General features: G+C 32.6%; 1 protein-coding gene across 6 annotated transcripts in view; it reads left to right on the top strand.

Annotated features, from left to right (window-relative positions):
* The window catches only part of LOC148613712 (peptidylaminoacyl-L/D-isomerase polyprotein 2-like), a 55,689-nt gene that overhangs the window by 22,842 nt on the left and 10,951 nt on the right, over nt 1-21,896 (top strand). For 3 of the 6 annotated variants that reach the window (XR_015923428.1, XR_015923429.1, XM_088587254.1), the window contains exons 1-7: nt 14,617-14,741; nt 15,375-15,419; nt 15,808-15,890; nt 18,525-18,596; nt 19,860-19,998; nt 20,886-20,968; nt 21,254-21,322. Coding sequence is in view for 4 of the 6 variants with exons in the window: in XM_088587254.1 (XP_088443380.1) it covers nt 14,723-14,741; nt 15,375-15,419; nt 15,808-15,890; nt 18,525-18,596; nt 19,860-19,998; nt 20,886-20,968; nt 21,254-21,322 (510 nt within the window). In the remaining 2 variants the exon portion in view is untranslated. The other 3 variants (XM_088587257.1, XM_088587255.1, XM_088587258.1) reach the window with 3 other exon arrangements.

Below are 21,896 nucleotides of genomic sequence, written 5' to 3'. Positions count from 1 at the left end.
TCCACCACCTGGGGCACAAATCCCAGTTGCTCTGTGGGTAGAGCGCCTAGCCCCCGGCTAGGTTTCTGAGCACTATTTAGTCGCCTTTTACGACAAGCTTAGAGCTGCTGCAGGCCTATTCTTTTAACACACGGACCTGCACTGGGCCATTGTAACAATTGGATTGACTACAAGTTGAATAAGCGGCAATATAACTTACAAACGTGCTTGCTTGTTTGTGTGCGTCTTCATAGACGCTTTTTGTTGTGAGTGTCTATTTTCTCTGTCAAGTCGTTATTTTTGGATTAAATTCTTTTTTTAAAATTTCATTATATGAAAAAAATATTCCGATGATTGCACAAAATGTAATTCTGAAAATATAAGTAATTTAGATGAGAAGGACATGTATATGTATAAATGTAAGACATATCTAATCAACATTTATTGTGAGTGTTTTTTTAATTAAGGTCTTTCCCATTTCAATGGGAAGACCTTCTTTATTTCTTCTGATTATTATTATTCTTCTTTTTTTTCCGCCAGACATTTTGCCAAAGTTTTGGCTGAACGTATCACAACAAGATTTTGACAATCTTTTGCAATCTGACAGGGGACTTTGGAATTCACCCTGTGAGACGTGATCATTTGTCGGTCCAGAGTTATCTGCCCCGTAGCGGAAAAACTAATTTTGCTAAAATTTCTTAAACCGTTTTAGATGCACACAAACCGAAAGCTCCATATTTTTTAGAAACCCGGTACTATTTGACAAAGTTTCGAAAAGATTTGAGCTTTCCCTGGTTACGCGATTTCGCGACCTAAAATGAAATTGTTCGGTTGGTCACTAAACTTTTAAACCGTAAGTCGTATAGACTTGGGACCTTTTCTGTTGATCTGAAATGATTTGCAGTATGTTTTTGGATTTCTTGGTTCTTTGTCAAACATTGATAAAATATTTTACCTCATTTGTACGGTCATTTCTGAATCTCTATTAGGCACTTTTTTGCTGTATTTTTTTTTTTTTTTTTTTTTTTGTTTTTTTTTGTTTAAGTCTATATAGTATGAATTATAACTACTGGTAACGCGGTATTTACTGTCTAAATATGTATCTTTATAGGAAAACTGTCCAGCGACATTTAGAACTATATTCGTATATAACGAATTCCATTAGTGGTGTCTTTGCCGGTTTTGGTTATTGAAAATTACCTCTCTCTTTGAAAATTGGTCCACACGTTGAAAACAACAGTTCTTACCGTAGTTAATGCATTTGTTTAATAAAACTAATCTAAAGAAAGAATATGGATTAAGATTTTTCTAAAGCAATCCAACAATCATGATTTATGTAATGAAAATGTGATAATGGAGTATGATCGTCTCGTGCTCAAGGGTAATCTCTTAGCTGCTTTTAATCAAAAACCTTCACTACATTTATTCAAAGCTTCAAATGAATCCATGAATGCATATTTAGTTGTATGACAAATATGTATTTTGTTTGAAACAGTGAACGTAATCATTATAACATATGCGGTCAAAGCGTCGTAACTCCAAATGTTAAGTGGAAAAAATGAATCACGGACATAAAGAATAATGAAGTTTAAATTTCCTTGTATTTTCTTACAGTTCAAACTGATGGCTATCGCTTTCTACTGCAAGGATAATTTAGTTAGAAATTTGTTTTTCTTTTGTTGCGACCTCCAGTATTACTTTTTTGTTACCTTCCCCTTTGTTGATGTGTGCAAACAGTTGTAATATGTATTTGTTACGGTCGAAATCGGAATTTTCCCATTCGGGAATGGGACGCGTCCTGAATTGGAATAATGCGAGATTCCACGTTATTCCGTTTTAGGCCGTCCGATTCCGGAATGGGACGATCTAGTTTATTATAAAAATAATAGTATTTCAAGTTCCTAGGCGGTATTAATTTGAATATGACAGACGCAGTCTTGTATTCTTTGCCTCATAGACTTCTATAGTATACCTTAAATTTTCATGATTTAAAAAAAAATAGACAAGGAGTTTCAGCTTTTGACCATGTTTTCCAATTAAGGAAATGTCAAAAATAATTTTTAGGTTCATTTTAGAAAAAAGGGCACAAAGTTTGGTACACCAGGACTGGTCGAACTAAAAAGAGACCTTTTCTACTTTCACTTTTATTTCGAGTTCATAAAGTAAACACGTTTTCTGAAGCATTATTTTTCATTAAAATACTATTTTTCCTCAAAAACTAAATTTTTGTGTCATAGCTTGATATTTACCCTGTACTTCTGATGAAAAATGATAGTCATTTGCGTACACCGCTCTGGAATATGTAATGCAAGACTGATACCAAAATGGACACTGAAGTAGAGTTCAAAAAAATTTAAAAATTTCGTCAACAACTTACCAAGTGAATTGAACAAATTACTTAGTGGTCCAATCACTGAGGACGGAATAGTTCAAAATAAAAATACTAGAAATATAAAAAATGGCAAAGCCTGTGGAGTTGATGATATTCTTAATGAATATCTTAAAAACAATTATGGAGGTAATACCTGTATACTTAAAGATTTATAATTTAGTACTCGATACAGGTATTGTACCAGAAATTTGGTCACAAGAACTTATTGTACCTATTTATAAGATCCAAATAACAATTGAGGAATTACACTAAATTCATGCTTAGGGAAAACCTTCTCATCCATTTTGAATGAGAGACTTACTAAGTCTTCTGATGATACTGAGCTCTTATCTGAATCTTAGACTGGATTTCGAAAGGGTTATTCTACTATTGACAACATTTTTGTGTTACACTTCCTTTTAGCTATATATTTTTCAAAAACTATTTTGCACATTTGTTGATTTTAAAAAGCATTTGACATAGTTTGGAGAGATGGTCTGTGGCTAAAAGTTCAAAAATCCAATGTAACAAGGAAAATATTTTCAGTTATTTTCAATATGGATCAGAATATTAAGGCTTGTATTAGGCATCAAGGTAAACTCTCTACATTTTTAACTGAGGAGTTGGTGTAAGACAATGAGAAAACTTGTCGCATTTTTTGTTCTCAATTTTATTGCATGATCTAGAATTTTTTTTGTAAGACAATGAAGTACAAAATCTAGATCTGATAGAAAGTTCTGCTTAGAAATGTTTGATGTATATGTCAAAATATCTGTGATGCTTTATGCAGATCATACAATTATAATATCAGAAACAAAGGAAGCTTGCAAAAAGAATTGGATGTGTTTGCTAATTACTGTAAAGAATGGAAGTTACAAGTTAATACTGAAAAGACAAAAGTTATTGACTTTAGTAAAATAAAAAGTAAACAACATTTTCAATTCCAAATATATAACACAAATATAGAAATAGGAGAGTCGTATACATATCTAGGCACGGTTTTCAGTTACAACGGCAGTTTCATTATTGCAAGAAAGCGTCTAATAGATCAAGCCAAAAAAGCTCTATTTGCTCTCTATAGGAAAATAAGAAACATTCCACTGCCAATAGATTTACAGTTGAAGTTATTTGATACTTTGATATCACCAATACTGTTATATTCCTCTGAGGTCTGGAGTTTTGAATATAAGCAAAACATTGAAAAGATGCATCTTAAATTTTCTAAACATATCCTTAAGCTGAGAAGCAGCACTCCAAATTTTATGATTTATGGAGAGTTGGGTAGAATTCCACTTGAAATATTTGTTAAAGTAAGAATTTGGCAAGAACTATGCGAGAAGAACAAAAACTGTCAAATATAATGCTTCGGCTTATGTTAAAATTGCTTGAAAATAATCCAACCAAATTTAGGTGGAATAGCTATCATGTTAAATCTGTCTTGGATGATAGTAACTCGTGTCTTAGTTACTTATGGAACGAACACGTTAAAGTAAATATTAACTGGCTTAAGGTCGCAGTTGAACAGACATTATGTGATCAATTCTACCATGGTCTTGGTTTTTACAAATGGATAACATATCTCGTGGTGAATTCTCCACTTACGATTAAAATTAAGATGTCCTAACTTAAAACTACCAAATAGAAACTGGAAGGTGGAGTCTCACGGAGTCAAGGAATATGTAATCTTTATAAAAAAGGGTGGGAGATGAATTTCACATATTCATCCATTGAAATAATCCAACGGTTAAGTATTTAAGATCTCGTTACATCTCAGATTACTACTCAAAGCAACCGAATATGAGTAAATTTGGTGGGTTATTGTCTATCTGTAATGTTCAATTATACAAAGAGTATGTGCTTTTTTACGAAAAATTGCTAATATCATATGAAAATGAATGTGTTAAAATAAAAATGGTAATCTGTATTCACATATTTAATGATATTGACTGTTCTGTGTATTTTGTCGGTGTATTTGTCTTATTTACATGTATGTACATGTTTGTATTTGTTTTCTTGTTGTCCACTTGTACACCTACTGTGTCTGAGGCTATCAATAAAATCTTCTTTTGTTAAATCTTGTCTTAAATGGTCATGATGACGGATGATATAGCTACACACAGAGAGAGAAAATCGAATTGTTTTACTCATTATTGCGTATAAGGAAATCTAAGAAATGTCTCTCATTGTTCAATATCAAATTCATTTGTTTATTTACCACTTATGGATCAGATACTTCTTTTAAGAATAGTCCTTTTTGATCATGAGCTAAATCGGGAACTAAATACAAAAGCAAGTACCGAGATAAAAAGGAAAAATATATCAAGTTATACTAAGTCTGTTCCAGACTTCCCAATAAAAACTGAAATTTTCTTCTACATGATTGCTTGCATTTTATTGATAATTGCTGGGCCCTCGTCTACACCCAGTTGTAGCACAGAACCATTAAATACAAGCTCCACCAGCTTAAACCTAAGTTATTCGCAAATTCTGAAGAATTCCGTATTTTTTCTTCACTTGAACATGCAAAGCAAAAAACCAAATCTTGAGCAAATATCAATTGAATATAACGACTTCAATAGCCTCTCATTTACGGAAAGCTGATTAAAGCAGATTGTATCTGATAATGAAATATCGATAACAGGATACCAACTATTCCGCAAAGATAGACTAGTTCCTTTGGATGGGGGTGTTGTTGTGTATGTAAGATCCAATATCGACTGTATCTGGCATCCCGACCTTTGCGTTGGTCAATTAGAATGCTTATGGTTAGAAATAAGACTTAAAAAGAAAATCGTGTTATACGGTACATTTTATGTTTCACCAAATAGTAACGATAATATATGGGAAGAAGTCTCCGAGTCTTTAGAGTTAGCCCTAAATACTGCAAAGACATTACTGTAACAGGTATTTTATTTATTAATCAACTATCTAATTCTCCAAACTATAAAATTAAAGATCTACAAATGTTTAGCCTTCAGCAGTTAATCAGTGAACCGTGAACCTACCCATTTTACTGAACACTCATCATCCCTTATTGACCTTATCATGCTAAACAATCCAATCAACCTGTTGATCACTGATGTAGGTCTACATCTCTTAGATCAAGTTAGCTTCCATTTACCCATTCTCGGAATATTAAATCTCCCAAATCTAACCCTCAAAAACCCTTTAAAAGAAAAATCTATCTATATGAAAAAGCAGATTATAACCTAGTGAGAGATCGTTTCGCTAGAGTAGACTGGGACTCCCTATTTGTAAATGAACAAATAGATTCGTCTACTTCAAATATCACGGATAAAAATATTTCTGTCTATGACGAGGTTATACAAAACCGTATCATTAGTATAAACAAGAAAGACCCACTTTGGATTAACTCTCGCTTAAAAAAAATAATTACGAAGAAAAACCGCTGTCATAACAAGGCAAAAAAGCATGACAGTCCGGATAGATGGGAAAAATGCAGAAAAATAAGAAAAAAGTGTAATCTAGCCGTTAAAAATGAGAAATCTGACTATTATAGCAACATATCGAACAAAATAATAACGGAGACACGGACAATGGTAAAAGTGTTTACCTATCCTTCTGAAAGGGGGTTTAAAAATTACTTTCCCTATTTTAATATTAAACAATCTTTTTTTATAATTTGAAAAGTGAACAGAGCAAATTATGAAGGCCTTCATTGATTCAGTACTTCGGTACTTTGATTATACTATTGTTTTACGGTATTTTTATCGTTCACATACATGTAGAACTTATAAAAGTCATTCATTTATGTTGATTCTCAAACGTATTTGCTTCTAACCTTCCTTTAGTTCAGTGGAAGAGAAATCGCGTTTTACATTCTTTCTTCCTACCTAGAGTTATCAGTCCCAAATATTTTTACATGCCTTATTTGGTCCTTTAATTTGGTAATAAACCATTATTTTTTATTCCATTTACTTCCTCTGATTAAATTCGCACAACTTTATTAAAAGCAAAGCATGCTTAAGCTGCAATTGCATCTAGTCCATGCTCCCAATTTTGAGGATTCACGCGATTTGATCATCTTAGTACCTTTTTTATTAGTATAAGCTTTTTTGTGTATTTGTTTTCCATGTATAGTCTTTATACCTTGATTTATGAATTTCCTTCTAATCTTAAAATTGAATTTATTACATCATATTCAGTACAAATGTCTTACATCTATAGAACATATTTAAACAAATATTAATATTTTTTTATTTAGTACATATCTTCAATTTAAAAATACAATGTAAATATTTTAGTACAGTTTGATCCTTATAATGAGGTCGAAGTTTCCATAAGTTTAGAAAACTATAAACACCCAATTCAAAAATATATACAAATACAGCTAAATAGGAAAATGTAAAAACTTTTGTACGAATAAAATTGAAAAAAGAACTTTATTATTAAACCTTGCCAGATAGATTTCATAGTATTTGTAACAATGAATTACACCCTAAGAAAAAGGGAAAAAATAATCTTTAGGACTTATCATGGTTCTTTATTCTTGTTCAGTTTTATCAACCCACGAACAAATAATAACTTATTTCCTCTAATTCTGATGAAAATGGTGGAACTAATAGAAAATATAAATTATCTGTAATACAATATTGCCAAAATATTTAAATATATCGAACATTACTAAGTGTTTTGCATATCATTGGCATCATGATATGTGATAGAGTCAATTAGGAATAAAATGTTCCATTATGCTAAACATGTAGCCGAAAAAAAAAGAACAGAAATGTGACTACAATTCTTTTTCAGCTCCCCTGTCCAATGTAAATTATAAATGCTGAACTTATTTTTTTTTTCGGTTATATACATAAAAATTAAATTATTAAAGAAATAAATTCAAATAGAAATATTTCTATAGCAACAAAATTAAACAATATAAAATAAAATATATGGTAATAATGTAGTGTATAGTTAAAAAGTAAGGGAACCAAAATTCTATCGGAAATCAAAAGAATATAATCAAGGGACAAAGAACAGACATGGAAAAAAGAAAAACACAAAAAGAACATAAAGTAACTAAAATAGTACATAAAAAGTAATGTAAGTAAATGAATGAATATTTAACTTGTGGTATACCCGCTTATTTTTTAAAGTTCAGTGAAATTATTGCGTGTATAAAGAAAAATCACTTAAATGCACCGTTTTTTAAGGATTTATGGATAAATAAGGCGTTGTTCTATAGCGATTTTTTAATTAAACATGAAAAAAGTGGTAAGAGCTAATTTAGCAAGTTCCCTTTACAAATCTCGAACTATGCACTGAAATATCTATAAACGAGATCGTCCCATTCCGGAATCGGACGACCTGAATCGGAATAACGTTGAATCTCGCGTTATTCGTCCCATTCCGGAATGGGCCATATTCCGACTTCGGCCGTAACATATTCACGTTTCCCGAAGTATTTGATTAATGTGACAAATTAAAATATTTTATTTTGAAAATCATTCGTGAAGTAATAATCCTGTAAAAGATTGTAAGTAATTTTGGGCATTTCTGGTATTCTCACACTTCACCTTTAAAATGAATACAATAACAAAATCCAGTACTGTAAATGAGTAACGATGAATCATGTTGTTGTAATTGGAGTCTTCTGTGTGTGCAAGTTTCTCAGTGAAAATGACGAGTTAATACTTTACAATCTAAGACAACAACAATACTAATCTAACTGTTTAAATAGTGTGATCTTTTAATAAATGATAGTATTTGAATGTTGGATGAATAATTTGCTTTTCTAGATTTACTTGTCAATAACTACTACCTATGACCAAAGCTCATACAGTACACCCCGCGTGAATTATTCGTGCACTGGGCTCTATCATTAAACACTATGAATAAGAACTACATGTGGAAACACCCAGCTTTTTTAACAAAGTACAAATTCATGTAAAACAATGGTGATTAACGCTACGGATCGCCTGTGAGTAAATTAACCGGTTCAGCTAGTTAACTGGAGGTGACTGCTTTTACCTAAAATACTTTAACATTGTTTTGGGAAAGCTTGGGATTTAAAATCAGAACTGTTGACCAACCTTAATTACTAATTTACATTTAAACACGGCTCGACGATCGACAGAAAACCAATAAGTATAAATGTTTTAGTGTATAAAAAAGCCTAAATATCCAAAATCATTCCATAAATCGGCTAGCCAAAAATTCCAAAAGTATTCTCCGGAATGTTACATTCGTTTGAGAAAAACAGTAAAACCGTAAACAGGTTAGAAACAAAGAACTTACAGACTGTAACAGTCTTAAATTAGAGAAAATGTGTGATACACACCTGAACTGGATATCTGTAGAAGAAGCGATAAACCGCGTCGCACACTCGCTAAAATACTCAGTTAAAAATGAATCAACCAATCAGAGCAAGGATATCAACTCAAATGTTATGAACTCGATCTGAGTAAAACACGTTTTGAAATAAACTGAACTTATTTAAAATACTTAGACTCGAACATTTAACGTAAAACACCGAGGCAAGCTCAAAATGAAAGTTACGACTATTTACATCGGTAACAATGTCACATGACCAAAGCCAAATCACGTGAACGGTTTGATAAGTAAACAATAATATTAAAATACCAACTAGCTTCAGTCACCTCCGTTACAGTGCAATAATAAAAAATAGCCGCAATACACATTGACATCTCTTAAAGCGAAATACGTTAAATCTTCTTATTAATTAAGATAATAAATAAATAATGTGAATACGTTCATAGATGTGTCAGTTTCTGAAAGCTGTCTTTTTAAAAAAAATACTCCCACTGCATTATTTTAAGGCGGCATAATACGTTCAATTTATAAATAGGCACCTACATCGCCAATGGCCGCGTTTTTAACAGTACAAATCACTATTTACGATCTTTAACTACAAACAAGCCTATGCGTCGCCTAACATTAAACAAAAGCCTAGCGGGAATATCACGATAATTTAACATATATTAATAATTTTCAATTGTCATAAAAATAGAAAAATCAAAGTACTCATGTACTGAATCAATTTACATTGACTCTTTCAGTTGCCTTAAAAAATAAAGAACAGAGACCAACTTCTCGGTTATCAAAACATTTAAACAGTCATTGTACAGTAATACTGTAAAGTTACTTTTTTCCGACATTGTTGTGCCAACTTACACAACGGAGGCAAATAACTCACACTTATACGCAGTACTCATACTTAAGTAGAGACTTAAAAGTACGAATTTATAGTTTACAATCTGAGTTTTATTTTGACCCCATTTGTTCAATACACATTCAAACAATACCTTTACAATGCATAATACTAGGTTAAGTGTTTTAGTATTCCATAGAGAGATGGCCATTTCACCTGCGAGTGACAATTGAGACCTTTTGCTTTGGAATACTTTATAATTATCTCCATTTGATTTTTTTCTATTTTCATGAAAATCGCAAGTTCATTTTGTTCTCAAATAATTCTATTGATGAAATTGACAGAAACAAAGTTTATAACTACACAGTAACTACTAATTCATCTTTTTCTAAGAATCAGAACTATTTTGCAAATTTAATGATTTTCAAAAACCTCGCTTTTTAAAATATATGCAAGAAATAAGTAGTGTCGATCGACCCGTCGCTACAGGCTGTTATACAATGAAAGTTGACGTGAGGCAAAGGTACTTTCTTCTGAACATGATTGCTGTCAGAAGAGAATTGGTGGGAAAGATCTTTCAATTGTTCTGGAACAATTGACCTTTTAATTATCATTATTATTTTTCATAGTTGTTGTTGTTGTTGTTTTATTGTTGTGTTGATTTTTTTGGGGTTTTTTTTTTTGGTTTGTTTTGTTTGATTTTTTTTTAAATATTAGTGTTGCCGACATTTACCCTTATTTAGAATCTTATATTCTAAATTGTATTTATCGAATTTACAGTATATCAAATTATTAATTCAAACATCACGGCTTCATTCTTCGGAATTTCTGGATTTTGTTTCGTATTTTAATACTTTTGGTTGTGAGAATTCCTTGTATTCTTTTTTATTTAGGAATTAGATATTCTTACATATTTGGTTCTTATAGACCTGGTGATATGTTGTTCCTTAAAACACGTTTACAACATATCGAAATTGTAAGGTTATATGACTGGTACTTTTGTGCTATCCAATTTTGGTCTCTCTACCAAAGACTATGATTGTGATCTACCGCCTATGTACTGGATTTCTAAACTCCACAAGAATCAAAAGCTTCATAGCTGGGTTTGTAAAATGTACCTCCTAACTCCTTTAAAACTTTTAACTTCTATACTCACCGCTGTGAAATAGGGTCTCCAGTCCTACGACACTTGTTACTTCAGTAGTGGAATTAATGTAATGTTGATCCTGAAAAATTCGAAAGATCCTCGGAAAACCCTCAATTCAAGATTATTATCGGAATACAATAGCATTAAAACCTATAAAAATTTAAACGCTTTATACTTATATTCCCCATATTCAGTACAATCCCGACACAAAATCATTGTTACTCCATTGTTAGATCCTTTAATTTTGGGGATTTGATACATCGCGCTACCCCAAATAACTTGAGATAAAGGATACTACAAACACTGTAAAGTCAGCATCATATCTTGACCTACACTTAGAAATCGGTGGTAAAGGAAAACGTTATGCCAGAGCTTGCAGACTACGCAGACTTTTTTGTATATAGAATTATAACAAATAGGCTTCTGGAGCAGAGTTATGTTGCTACTAGATTGAAGTCATCACTACAAAAGTATATGGCCGTCATCATGAACTCGTGGATCGCGACCGTGTATCCATCTGCACCATGAAAACTGATTTTTTCGACGTGTCATAGTTTTCTTTTCCTCTTTCGTCTACCCCACACTTGACTTTTTACGAGAAACTCGGCGGATGTTTCTAGAAAAGCAGAGGACGCTTACCCTATCGGTGCACCTGGTCCATGCTCCCAGTTTTTAGTGGAGTCCGAGTTGCTTTTATTACTTTGTATGTATGATTTTAGTTACTCTATGTTCTTTGTTGTGAATGTCTGTTTTCCATGTCTGGTCTTTGTCCCTCGATTACATTCTTTTGATCACCGCTATAACCTTGGTTCCCTTGATTACTCTTCCATAAAAGACGGTACACCTAGATACAACTATGTAGGTCTTGGTAGAGATTCCTCATACTTTGTAAAAATAATCCAAATCATCTTACAAATATACCGAAGAAGATGTTTTCAAAATGCTGGAAGTTTTTATTGACTTTATATCTGATTTGATCAAAAAGAAGGAACACCGTTTAGCTAGACCTTTTAATCTCAGTTTAAACTATATAGATGACGTATTATCGTTAAACATTCCTACTTTAGCACCTGTGAAAACACTGAAATTACCACAATTAGAGTTGATAGCAGCCTTGATTGGAGTATGTTCAGCACAACACATGAAGGAAACTGTTGAGATGAAGAGGATTACATATTGGAGTGATAGCCAAATTGTATTACAGTGGCTTAATTCAATAAAGCAGATGAAAAGATTCGTTAAAAACAGAATCGACGAGATAAAGACATTGACAAATCCAGATCAATAGAGATGTTGCCCAACCATCGATTATCCTGCAGACTTGCAGACTCGAGGTATATCGGCTACAGAGTTTATGGAAAATAAACTATGGCTCATAGAACGGAGTGGTTACCAATTCGAGAAAAATGGGCATCATGGAATTCAAAGAAAATTACATTATTACGCTGTAATTTGGAAATAGAGGATTAATAACAACATATAATTGTGCAACTGAACATTAATGAAGGACGAGGACTAGACAAAATCATTGAAATAAGGCGGATTGAAACATATCTGAGACTAATTCGTGTGATTGCATACATGGTACGATTTATAAGAAACTGTAAACTGCCAAAATTGAAACGACACTTTGAGGAGTTATCTGTGAAGTGTGAATGCCACGGAATTGTAGATAACAAGCTGTCAACAAGCGAAATATTTTATAGAAATAGAAAACTTGAAAGCAGAAAGTGATAAAAGATGCACCCTTGTTAAACAACTTCGACTCTATTTGGATTCCAGGGGAATGATTCATTGTGGCGAGAGGATCCATAAGGCACCAGTATCAGAAACAATAAAGTTTCCGTATTTATTACCACAGAATCATCAGGTAACAAGACTAACCGTAATTGACGCACACTTGCACTTGAAGCACTTGAGTTCTGAGTACGTTAACACATCTAAGACAGACATTTTGGAATCCGTGCATATATCAATGCCTTATTTGTCGAAAGTTCCAGGAAAAATCTTAACGTGCGCCTGACCCATCGCCTCTACTGAAGATCAGATTGACCGAAGCACCACTGTCACAGAAGTTGACTATACAGGCACATTATACATGAAAGAAAAACATGGGTCAGAAAAGAAAGTATATATATGTCTCTTCACCTGTGCCAACACTCGAGCAGTTCATCTATAAATTGTGTCCGGTCTTTACTTGCATTTAGATGGTTTACAAGCCGCAAATTCTTAACACGGATCATGATTTCTGACAATGCATCCACATACCTTGCCGCCTCGGAAACGTTAGAAAATCTAACAAGATCAACAAAAATCCGAGATAATCTATTGAGATATGGAACATTATGGCAAATCATTCCAAAAAAGAACTCTTTGGTATGGTGAATTCTGGGAACGGATGGTCGGCATACCAAAATCATGTTGAAGAAAGACACTCAGGCGATCATATTTAAAAATAAAGATACTTCAAACAGTTATAACAGAAATATAGGAAAAAAATGATGAAAGCCCATTGACATATTATTGGTCAAGTGTTAAGGACGAGTTACCTGACAAAAGCCGTGAGGCCGAAAATTTGGGATCACCTACTTTAATATTGTTTACGTTTTATTTATATTTTATTTTTATGTAGTTTCTTTTTTACCTTTTAAACGTGGCTTTTGTTCACTCATTCATTATTCGTTTTTATGTTTAAATTGGGCCCACTTCACAACATACATTATTTTTATCAATGGTCGTTGAAAGGTCTCTATTGACAGGTTTGACTGCAATATGATAATTATTATCGATTAGGCTTTTACTTGGTGAGAGTTACCCTCCCCCTCAGAACAAGAATTACCCCCTGATTATTACATTTGTGAGCTTCAATGCATGCCACTCAACATGAGAAAGTATTGACAACACGTACTTATATTACAAATCAGATTGAAATGTGAGGCTTATAATAATTGAAATATTACAAAATGGTAGTAACTTCTACATACAGAAAAGTGTTCAGGCTTTACATATACAGATCATTCTCTATAACTATTTGTAACAGGGCAAATAGTTTGGCAAATAGTTTTATAAAATGAAATTGAACGAAATTATAATGCGATTTGTAAAAGTTATTGGAGGAGACAACATAAATAAACGGAAATATATTATTTTTAATTGTATAACTGCTTTCAATCTGAAATATATACCTAGTTACTCGAATGACAGGATTCTTGGTATTTACATTTTGGAGATGCAGTTGCTTCAGTTGGGCATAATGTGTAAATCTCAAGTTTTAATTTTTTTCTACAGAAAAAGAACCAAGGTGGGGTTAATAAGTGCAAAATTCTAAAGTTCACAGAAAGAAGGGTTGTTGTATATCTAACAAAATGTCGTCCAGTTTACATTACAAAAATCATGATGGAAACATTGACAATTGCATTTGACAAGGTCACCAAGAGCAAAAATCAAACTGTTGTAGAAGATTAACATTTTATGTATCAAACAAAATGCCTTAATGTGTATATTACAAAGAGGAAGTTTTCAAGGGAAAAACCTTTCAATTGTTAAACAAACAATTGGCATACTAGTTGTTACTGGTTCCTACAGACGATGATTTATATATTGTTCTCTACTCATTCGTCTTATATTGTAGAGATGGGGTGCTTTTTGCATCCGAATTCTTGCTCTCTCGAAGCATAAAATAAATTTTAAAAGAATAAATAACAAAACACAAAACTTTGATTAAGATATTGATGATCAAACAAATGGCTAACTATTTAATGAATAGTATATCAATATGAATATAGAAAACCAGTGGAAGCTCATTGTAAGAACAAAATCAGCGAAAGAAAATAACGACAACAAATTAGAAGTAAAGTAAAAAAGCAGAAAACTAAAAATAAAGGCTAATCGGGCTCCTTAAATAACGCTAATCTTAGAATCTTCCCTGTATTTGTGTATTAAATGTTAATTTTCTTGCGAAAACAGAAAGTGTGTGTTAGTTACGTGTATCACTGATTACGAAATTTGAGAATATAACATGTGCAGTAGACAGATAAGCATAAATGTACATCTTGAAGGCGTCCAGTAAATATCAAAGATAAAAAGTTGAAGAGGAATGAAGCCTTTGTTATACAGTAAGTGTTCAAAAACGATAAAACATTGCGATGAAACTTATCTAATGGGCGTAAATTTGTTATTGTGCACTATGTCTGCACTAAATCACCATTTTCATTTAAGATTATAAGGCAACCTTCCTTGTAACGTCGAATTTCACTTGACAAAATTGTTAATAAATGGGCGTTAATTCCTTGATTGACTATCTTTGATGTTGTTAGGCATGCGGAGAATTGGGGTTTGTTTTAGGGATTTGTATTTGTCCCCTCATATTAGAAGATGGTCAGGCGACACTCTGTTATATTCTACTTTTTATAACGCCCCAAACAAGGAATTTCGTGCAATGGATTGTCATATCGTTCTGTTGAGAGATTTTGATCAAGTAAGGCAAAAAAAGTGGATTGATAGAAAGAAAGTGAAAATTGCATTGAAACCTCAAACCAAAAAATGGATGGATAGACGTGGCATGTATACTCAATTTCCTCGACATATTTAGGATATGCAATCAAATATAAAAGCAAAGTTTTCCCTTATTTTTTTAAGGATAGAACGGATATTATGCAAAACAGTGAAGAATGAACATTGCCTCAGTGAACATTTTTAGTGAAGATGTTTGTATGATATTTTTAGTTTCTACAAAATTTTCATTTTAGATTCCCTATGGTTGTTGCTGTTTATGATACATTTCAGAAATGCTGGTGAGTTATTCTTCCACTACCTTTTCTTTTTAAATGGCAATACCTTCGAAAAATATTCTATATTTAATAATCCATGCAAATTCTACAGGCTGTTTTCAATATTTTAACATTTTGATGACGGGGTCACGTTATCGGACCTTTGTATTTACACCATGACTCAATCTGAATGAATAATGCTCTATGTGCAAAAGTTTTAATAGATAGCGCGAAGCAGAGGATTACGCATTTTTGGGTTGACCCATTTATTTTTTATGAAACATGCAAGAACCCTTCCACATTGCACTTTTACCATTTTCACCGTTTAAAGTGTCGTATATTTTCATCCTTTTTTATTAACTGAACGCTTGTGCTTGTAATAACTTTTCATGTGACTGATATTAACTTGCAGACTGTGGTCAGTTGTGTTTGTCATGCAGGGATGTAGATGACTTAGACAACTGCCAACACTTTGAGAGATGTGATGATGACCAGGTTCGAACTAGGTTTTATCTGATCAAGATAACACATGCATTTGCTATTGTGGTTTACTATATATGTAAATATATGCAGATATTGGATACATTTCAAAACACTTTTAATTGCAATTTCCTTATGTAAAGAAACTATTGGTGATGAATACCACTATGTAATGGAATGTAAACTTGTCCAATCAGAAATAAAGTTATTAATTGACCGAAAGAGTAATCAAGGGAACCAAGGTTATAGCGGTAATCAAAAGAATGTAATCCAGGAACAAAGACCAGACATGGAAAACAGACATACACAACAAACAACATAAAGTAACTAAAATCATACATACAAAGTAACAAAAGCAAATGAGCAACTGGGACTCCACTAAAAACTGGGAGCATGGACCAGGTGCACCGGTAGGGTAAGCGTCATCTGCTTTTCTAGAAACATCCGCCGAGTTGCTCATAAAAAGTCCAGTCTAGGGTAGACAAACGATGAAAGGAAAACTACGACCCGTTGAATAAATCAGTTTTCATGGTGCTGATGGATACACCATAATGATCCACGAGTTCATGATGACGACCATAAAACTTCTGTAGTGATGACTTCAATCTAGTAGCAACATAAGCCTGTTCCAGAAGCCTATTTGTTAGAGTTCTAGCGCGATACAAAAAGTCTGCGTAGTTTTGGCAAGCTCTGGCATAACGTATGAGTTGTGATATGAACACTCCATACGCAGGTGCCGAGGGGATGTTGCCACAGATGAAAGGAAAGTTGACAATTCTGAATGAAAAGTCATCACGTTTGTCGTAAAGTTTGGTCAATAGTTTCCCTTTACCATCGATTTCTAAGTGTAGGTCAAAATATGAGGCTGACTTCACATTGTCTGTAGTATCCTTTATCTAAGTTCTTTTGGTAAGATGCGATGTATCAAATCCCCGAAATTAGGATTTTTAAAGATAATACGTCATCTATATAGCGGAAACTGAGATTAAAGGATCTAGCCAAACGATATTCTTTCTTTCTGATCAGATCAGCTATAAAGTCAGCCTCATGAGAGTGAAGGGATAGGTCTGCAAGTAAAGGAGCACAATTTGTTCCCATTGGAATGCCGACCGTTTGTTGAAAAACACGTCCACCACACTGGAAAAATATGTTCCAGCATTTTGTAAACATCTTCCTCTGTATATTTGGAAGATGATTTGGAATTATTTCTTACAAAGTATGAGGAATCCCCACCAAGAACTATATATTTGTATCTAGGTGTACCATCTTTTTTGGAAAAACAACGATGTATAATGTTTTTAAGTCGGGATTTTAACTGAGTATGGGGAATAGAAGTATACAGTGTTGAAAAATCATAGAAAGTACATAACACATCCTAACATATTAAAAATTCAGTGCTTTTATGAATCAAAAGCAGCAAACTATGTTATTTATTCAAGTAATCAATGATGCATTGGATTCTCTCTAACTTTCACCGCAACTGGCTATCACCCGAAATCTAAATCCAAACCTATAAGTCGCCAGCTTTTCTCCTCATCCATATCTTAAGTGGAGAAGCTGTGACTACAAGTATAAATGCCTTTGGTACGACTCGACTGAATCAACGCTTTCCTAGTTTTTAGTAGAGTCCGAGTAGCTCTTTTACTTTTGTTACTTTGTATGTATGATTTTAGTTACTTTATGTTCTTTGTTGTGTATGTCTGTTTTCCATGTCTGGTCTTTGTCTCTGGAATACATTCTTTTGATTACCGCTATAACCTTGGTTCCCTTGATTACTATTTCCTGCATTTGATCCGAGTGAGCACACTACCATGAAAGACATGAGGTAATCACGACAGAAAGAAAACAAGTTGAGTTGTACTTAAAACATTTTAAAATGTTTACCAGTATTATAATTTATATTTACTTCTTAGAATATCCTGTGTCATAAAACTTCGTGAGATAAAGAATGAAGCAACGAGTAACGAACAACAAACACAAAATCAGTGCATCATCGACAAGCTTCTCAAAAAATGTATGAAGTCAGATGTGAAACCTTCATTAGCGGCTTGAATGTTAACATGATATCTGTATATAGCTATTGTGTGGAATATGAGAGACCGAACTCTATTTGTTTCAACGTCTTCTTGAAATATTTCACAGAAACTTTAACCAATAAAAGAATAAAACAATGAACTTTTAGTTAAGCTTCAGAAATGACTCATCAGAAAAAAGAACAAGACTGGAATTCTCTGAAAGAATAACAATATTTAACATAACTCACTGAATAAATTCATGCAATAAAAATATTCAACTGAAAACTGCAATATTAAAAGGAGTAATCAAAATAGAAAGACCGTCTGAAAAATGGAAATAAATCAAGGTAAAATCAGGAAAAAAAATACGTCCCCGATCTTCAATTTAACGTACTCATCTTAATACCTTCAGCAGAAAAGAATAATAAATTCAGCAATGCTAAGATCATGAATAAAGATAGACTAAGGAAGAACAAGTAAACCCCATTTCGATTACTGATTGTGATCGTTACTATATCGTCTTATTTTATTGTATACATAGTATATTTTAGATATTCGAATGTTTTAGGAGTGCTATGTACATGTTTTATATATATTATTTATCTGTTTTAGACGTTTTATTTATACTTTTCAGGTGTGCTATTTACATGAATTCCGAACAGACCAAGACCAGACCAGATACGGTACAGGCTGTACATATCGTGATGTAAGTTTTTACATCCCCGACATGTTATAACACAAACCTTGTGTATGCTAAGCATCAAGGGTATGCGTATCCAAAATTTTTTTTAATATATCAAAAACGAATCATGATGTTCTGCCATGTTCAATTATATTTGGTAAATTGTTGTACTTGTGTTACGCATCGGCAATCAATGCTGACAGTTCAAGGGTAAAAATGTGTTCATTTTGTAAGTGCTCCATCACAGATACATGCTGTAATAAAGTCCGTTTCAAATATAAAATCATGAAACTATTACGTTGATAATCGGTATTTTTTTTTGACTAGATGAAGCTGCAATTCGGAATTGAATACTGGGGGAGGAAAATATAGATGTAGTTTTTGCAATCTGTAATATAACCTAAGCTTACTTTGATCGATTATTTAGATTTAACTCCATTGCCGTTGCTTTTTTGGTAACAAGCAGATCACGGAGGTTAAGTTTGTCAGTAAATTTAAGGGGCTTGTTTCTTCTTGACAATATACGCCGTCAAAATAAAACAGAGGACATATATTAACCTATATATAAGTGTCCTTTGTCTGAACACTGACAATTTGTATTGATTTACAGGTTATTACTGATTGTAGCCAATTCATAGATATTACAGTATATGTAAAATTTGCAAATAAGAGAGAAAGGAAGTTATTGAGAATGCAGATTTTACACAATTATCAATTACACGAGTCATGCAAGAATTGAACGACAAAATTCGATGCATATCATTTCAACAGATAATTGTACCGTTAATCATTTTCAAACATAACCAGGAAAAAAAGATATAGAGCTATCTATCTCAAATCGATATGATACAGTTCTAAATATATTTTCGAAAGGAGCAGTAAACGTATCTTCATTGAAAAAAAATTGAATTGTTTTGTACTAAGAAAATTAATCATCTTGAGTGTTAATCATTGATTGTTGATCACATTTATTACTGTGAAAGTACTTTAATTCGAGGATACCAATTTTCGTGGAATAAGGAAGAAACACATTGTCAAGTTCGTGGATTCTTGAATTCGTGGTTTTGAAGTTTTCAGTTAACACATCAATGGGAATCTCTTTTCCGTTTTGAACCAAATGTTGTGGTCTGTTTCGCTCACGAAAACTACGAATATTGGTACCCCACGAACAATTGTCCTTTCACAGTATGCTTTTTTCTGCTGAAACAAGCAATCTGACGTTTTAACAGGTTTGTCTAAACAAAAATGCTTGCGTTTATCTTACTTGTTAATTGTGTTGCCATGTAGGTTTGCTCAGAGTTGATATCTACAGGAACAGTTTTTGGAAAGCGTAACGTACCCAGTTCACATTTACACGTTGTGTGTCAGAAATGTTGTAATAATACCTTATTGTGTAACAGGAACAATTTGTGTTCTAAACCAGCAGGTAATGTGCAATATATATGGTGTCTATAGAAGAAACATGTTTTCTTATATACCTGGCCAAATCTAAAACTGTAACTTTAATTATTTGAATAAAATTATTTATAATAAGATTATAAATACGTTATTTATGGAATGACTGTCATAAAAATATGTGTCCATTTAGAACTTAATTGGATAATCCGCGTAACGGATTATTTTTATGTGATCGCCCAAAATTAATGTTATCCGTCAAGGGTCATAATTTTGTATTACAGTCATTCCTCATAAATAAAATCTAAAAAACCTTAAAAATTAATAAATTGGTACATCAGATAAAATGCATACACATGTGCATGTAGTAAAAGGTTTTATTAACGTGTAAACTATTTGTTTTATTTACTTCATCAGTTTTATTTTATTTAAACTTGTCGATTTCGATTAGATGGTAAGACAACGTATTGTACTTTTGCTGACAGGTATTTGTTTAGACCAATTGAAAAGTAGTTCCGTAAAAAGGGATACTTTGTATCGTACGTTCTTTACCGAAACTTGTCAAAGCCCAAAATGTAAACCCCCTGAGGCTTCGTTCCTTGTATTAAAAACAAGGCTACAAGAATGTAGCATTTGGCATATTAGGGTAGAACTCATCAGTGTAAAGTCGGCTTGTTATTTCCATATTTCATGCAATTTCCTTTGAAATTTGCACTTCCTGTGAACTTAGTTTATTACTAAGGGTGAGATATTACTCCTTGGTTGACCTCAAACTTTAGACAGAAAATGTTTTATACATTTTTTATGACGGTAGACATAAGTTATGAAACTGGATTCTCGGAAAAACATTTTCATCATGTCGATAGAATCATGTATTGATCACCGCTTTAATTACATATTTCTTGACATAAATTCCAGCTCAATTAGTTAAATGTTCTGCATGTAGTGGCGTGGTGGAGCCTAAGGCCTGTCATAACACAGTTACATGTGACCAAGACGAGGTAGGAAATTGTATTGGACTCGAATATTTTATTTATTTCATTTTTTTAATATGTTTCTGCATTAAAACCCATTAAAGTTAAAATGGATATATAATTTCCAATCATGCGTGTTACATTATTAAAGTATGCACATTAACTGACTCTGTAGGTTCCTTAGGTAACCAACCGAGTATATTCCTTTTTTTTACAATTTCATAAGACCTTTGTCTGAATATGAAGACTACTATTGAGCCAATACTTTTCTTTAATATCTCAAATTTATAGTTGATAGTGGTTACATTTTAGGCATGTTACCTCCACAGATACAATAATGGTAATGATGATTTATATGATCTTGGTTGTAAACCTCTATCGGTAAGTATTAATACAAAAAGACGATAAAATAACGAAACATTACAATAAATCGTTGCAATTAAAATTTGTGAAATTAGTGAGTCTTAAATTATCTCAATCTTATCAGGATATATCTACAGAGCAGTATCTATAAAAAATGGTGAAAATAACAAATTTGTATCAAACTAATGAAAATGTACAGCTTTTTTCCGTGATGTACCTTTTCTGCCCGGAATTGTGACTGACTTTTGATAATTCAAAGTACGCAATAATAGCATCCTATCAACGACCAAAGCGTGCATTATAAAGACACATCAGAGACTAACGCTATTAAGGGATGTGCTTTGGTGGAGTACCCTCTGATCATTTAACTCATCATTTGTCTGAAATCTAATATGAAAATCCTAAACTAATAGTGATCGATTGGTTCATATTTTTATCGAAATCTCTATAATTGAGTTTGATTGATAACTTGGATGTATAAAAGGTGCTTCATTTTGATTCATTACTGATCGATAACCACATTTGTTTTCTTTTGTAACTGTTGCATATAAGAATGGATCTCATTTATATCGCATACTAATGCAAACACACA

This window comes from Perna viridis, chromosome 6 (genome assembly GCF_037379345.1).
Source record: "Perna viridis isolate PV_CMFRI_1.1 ecotype Kerala chromosome 6, ASM3737934v1, whole genome shotgun sequence".
Taxonomy (NCBI): domain Eukaryota; kingdom Metazoa; phylum Mollusca; class Bivalvia; order Mytilida; family Mytilidae; genus Perna; species Perna viridis.
The sequence above is the reverse complement of the archived record's forward strand: the minus strand, read 5'-3'. Positions and strand labels throughout refer to the sequence as shown.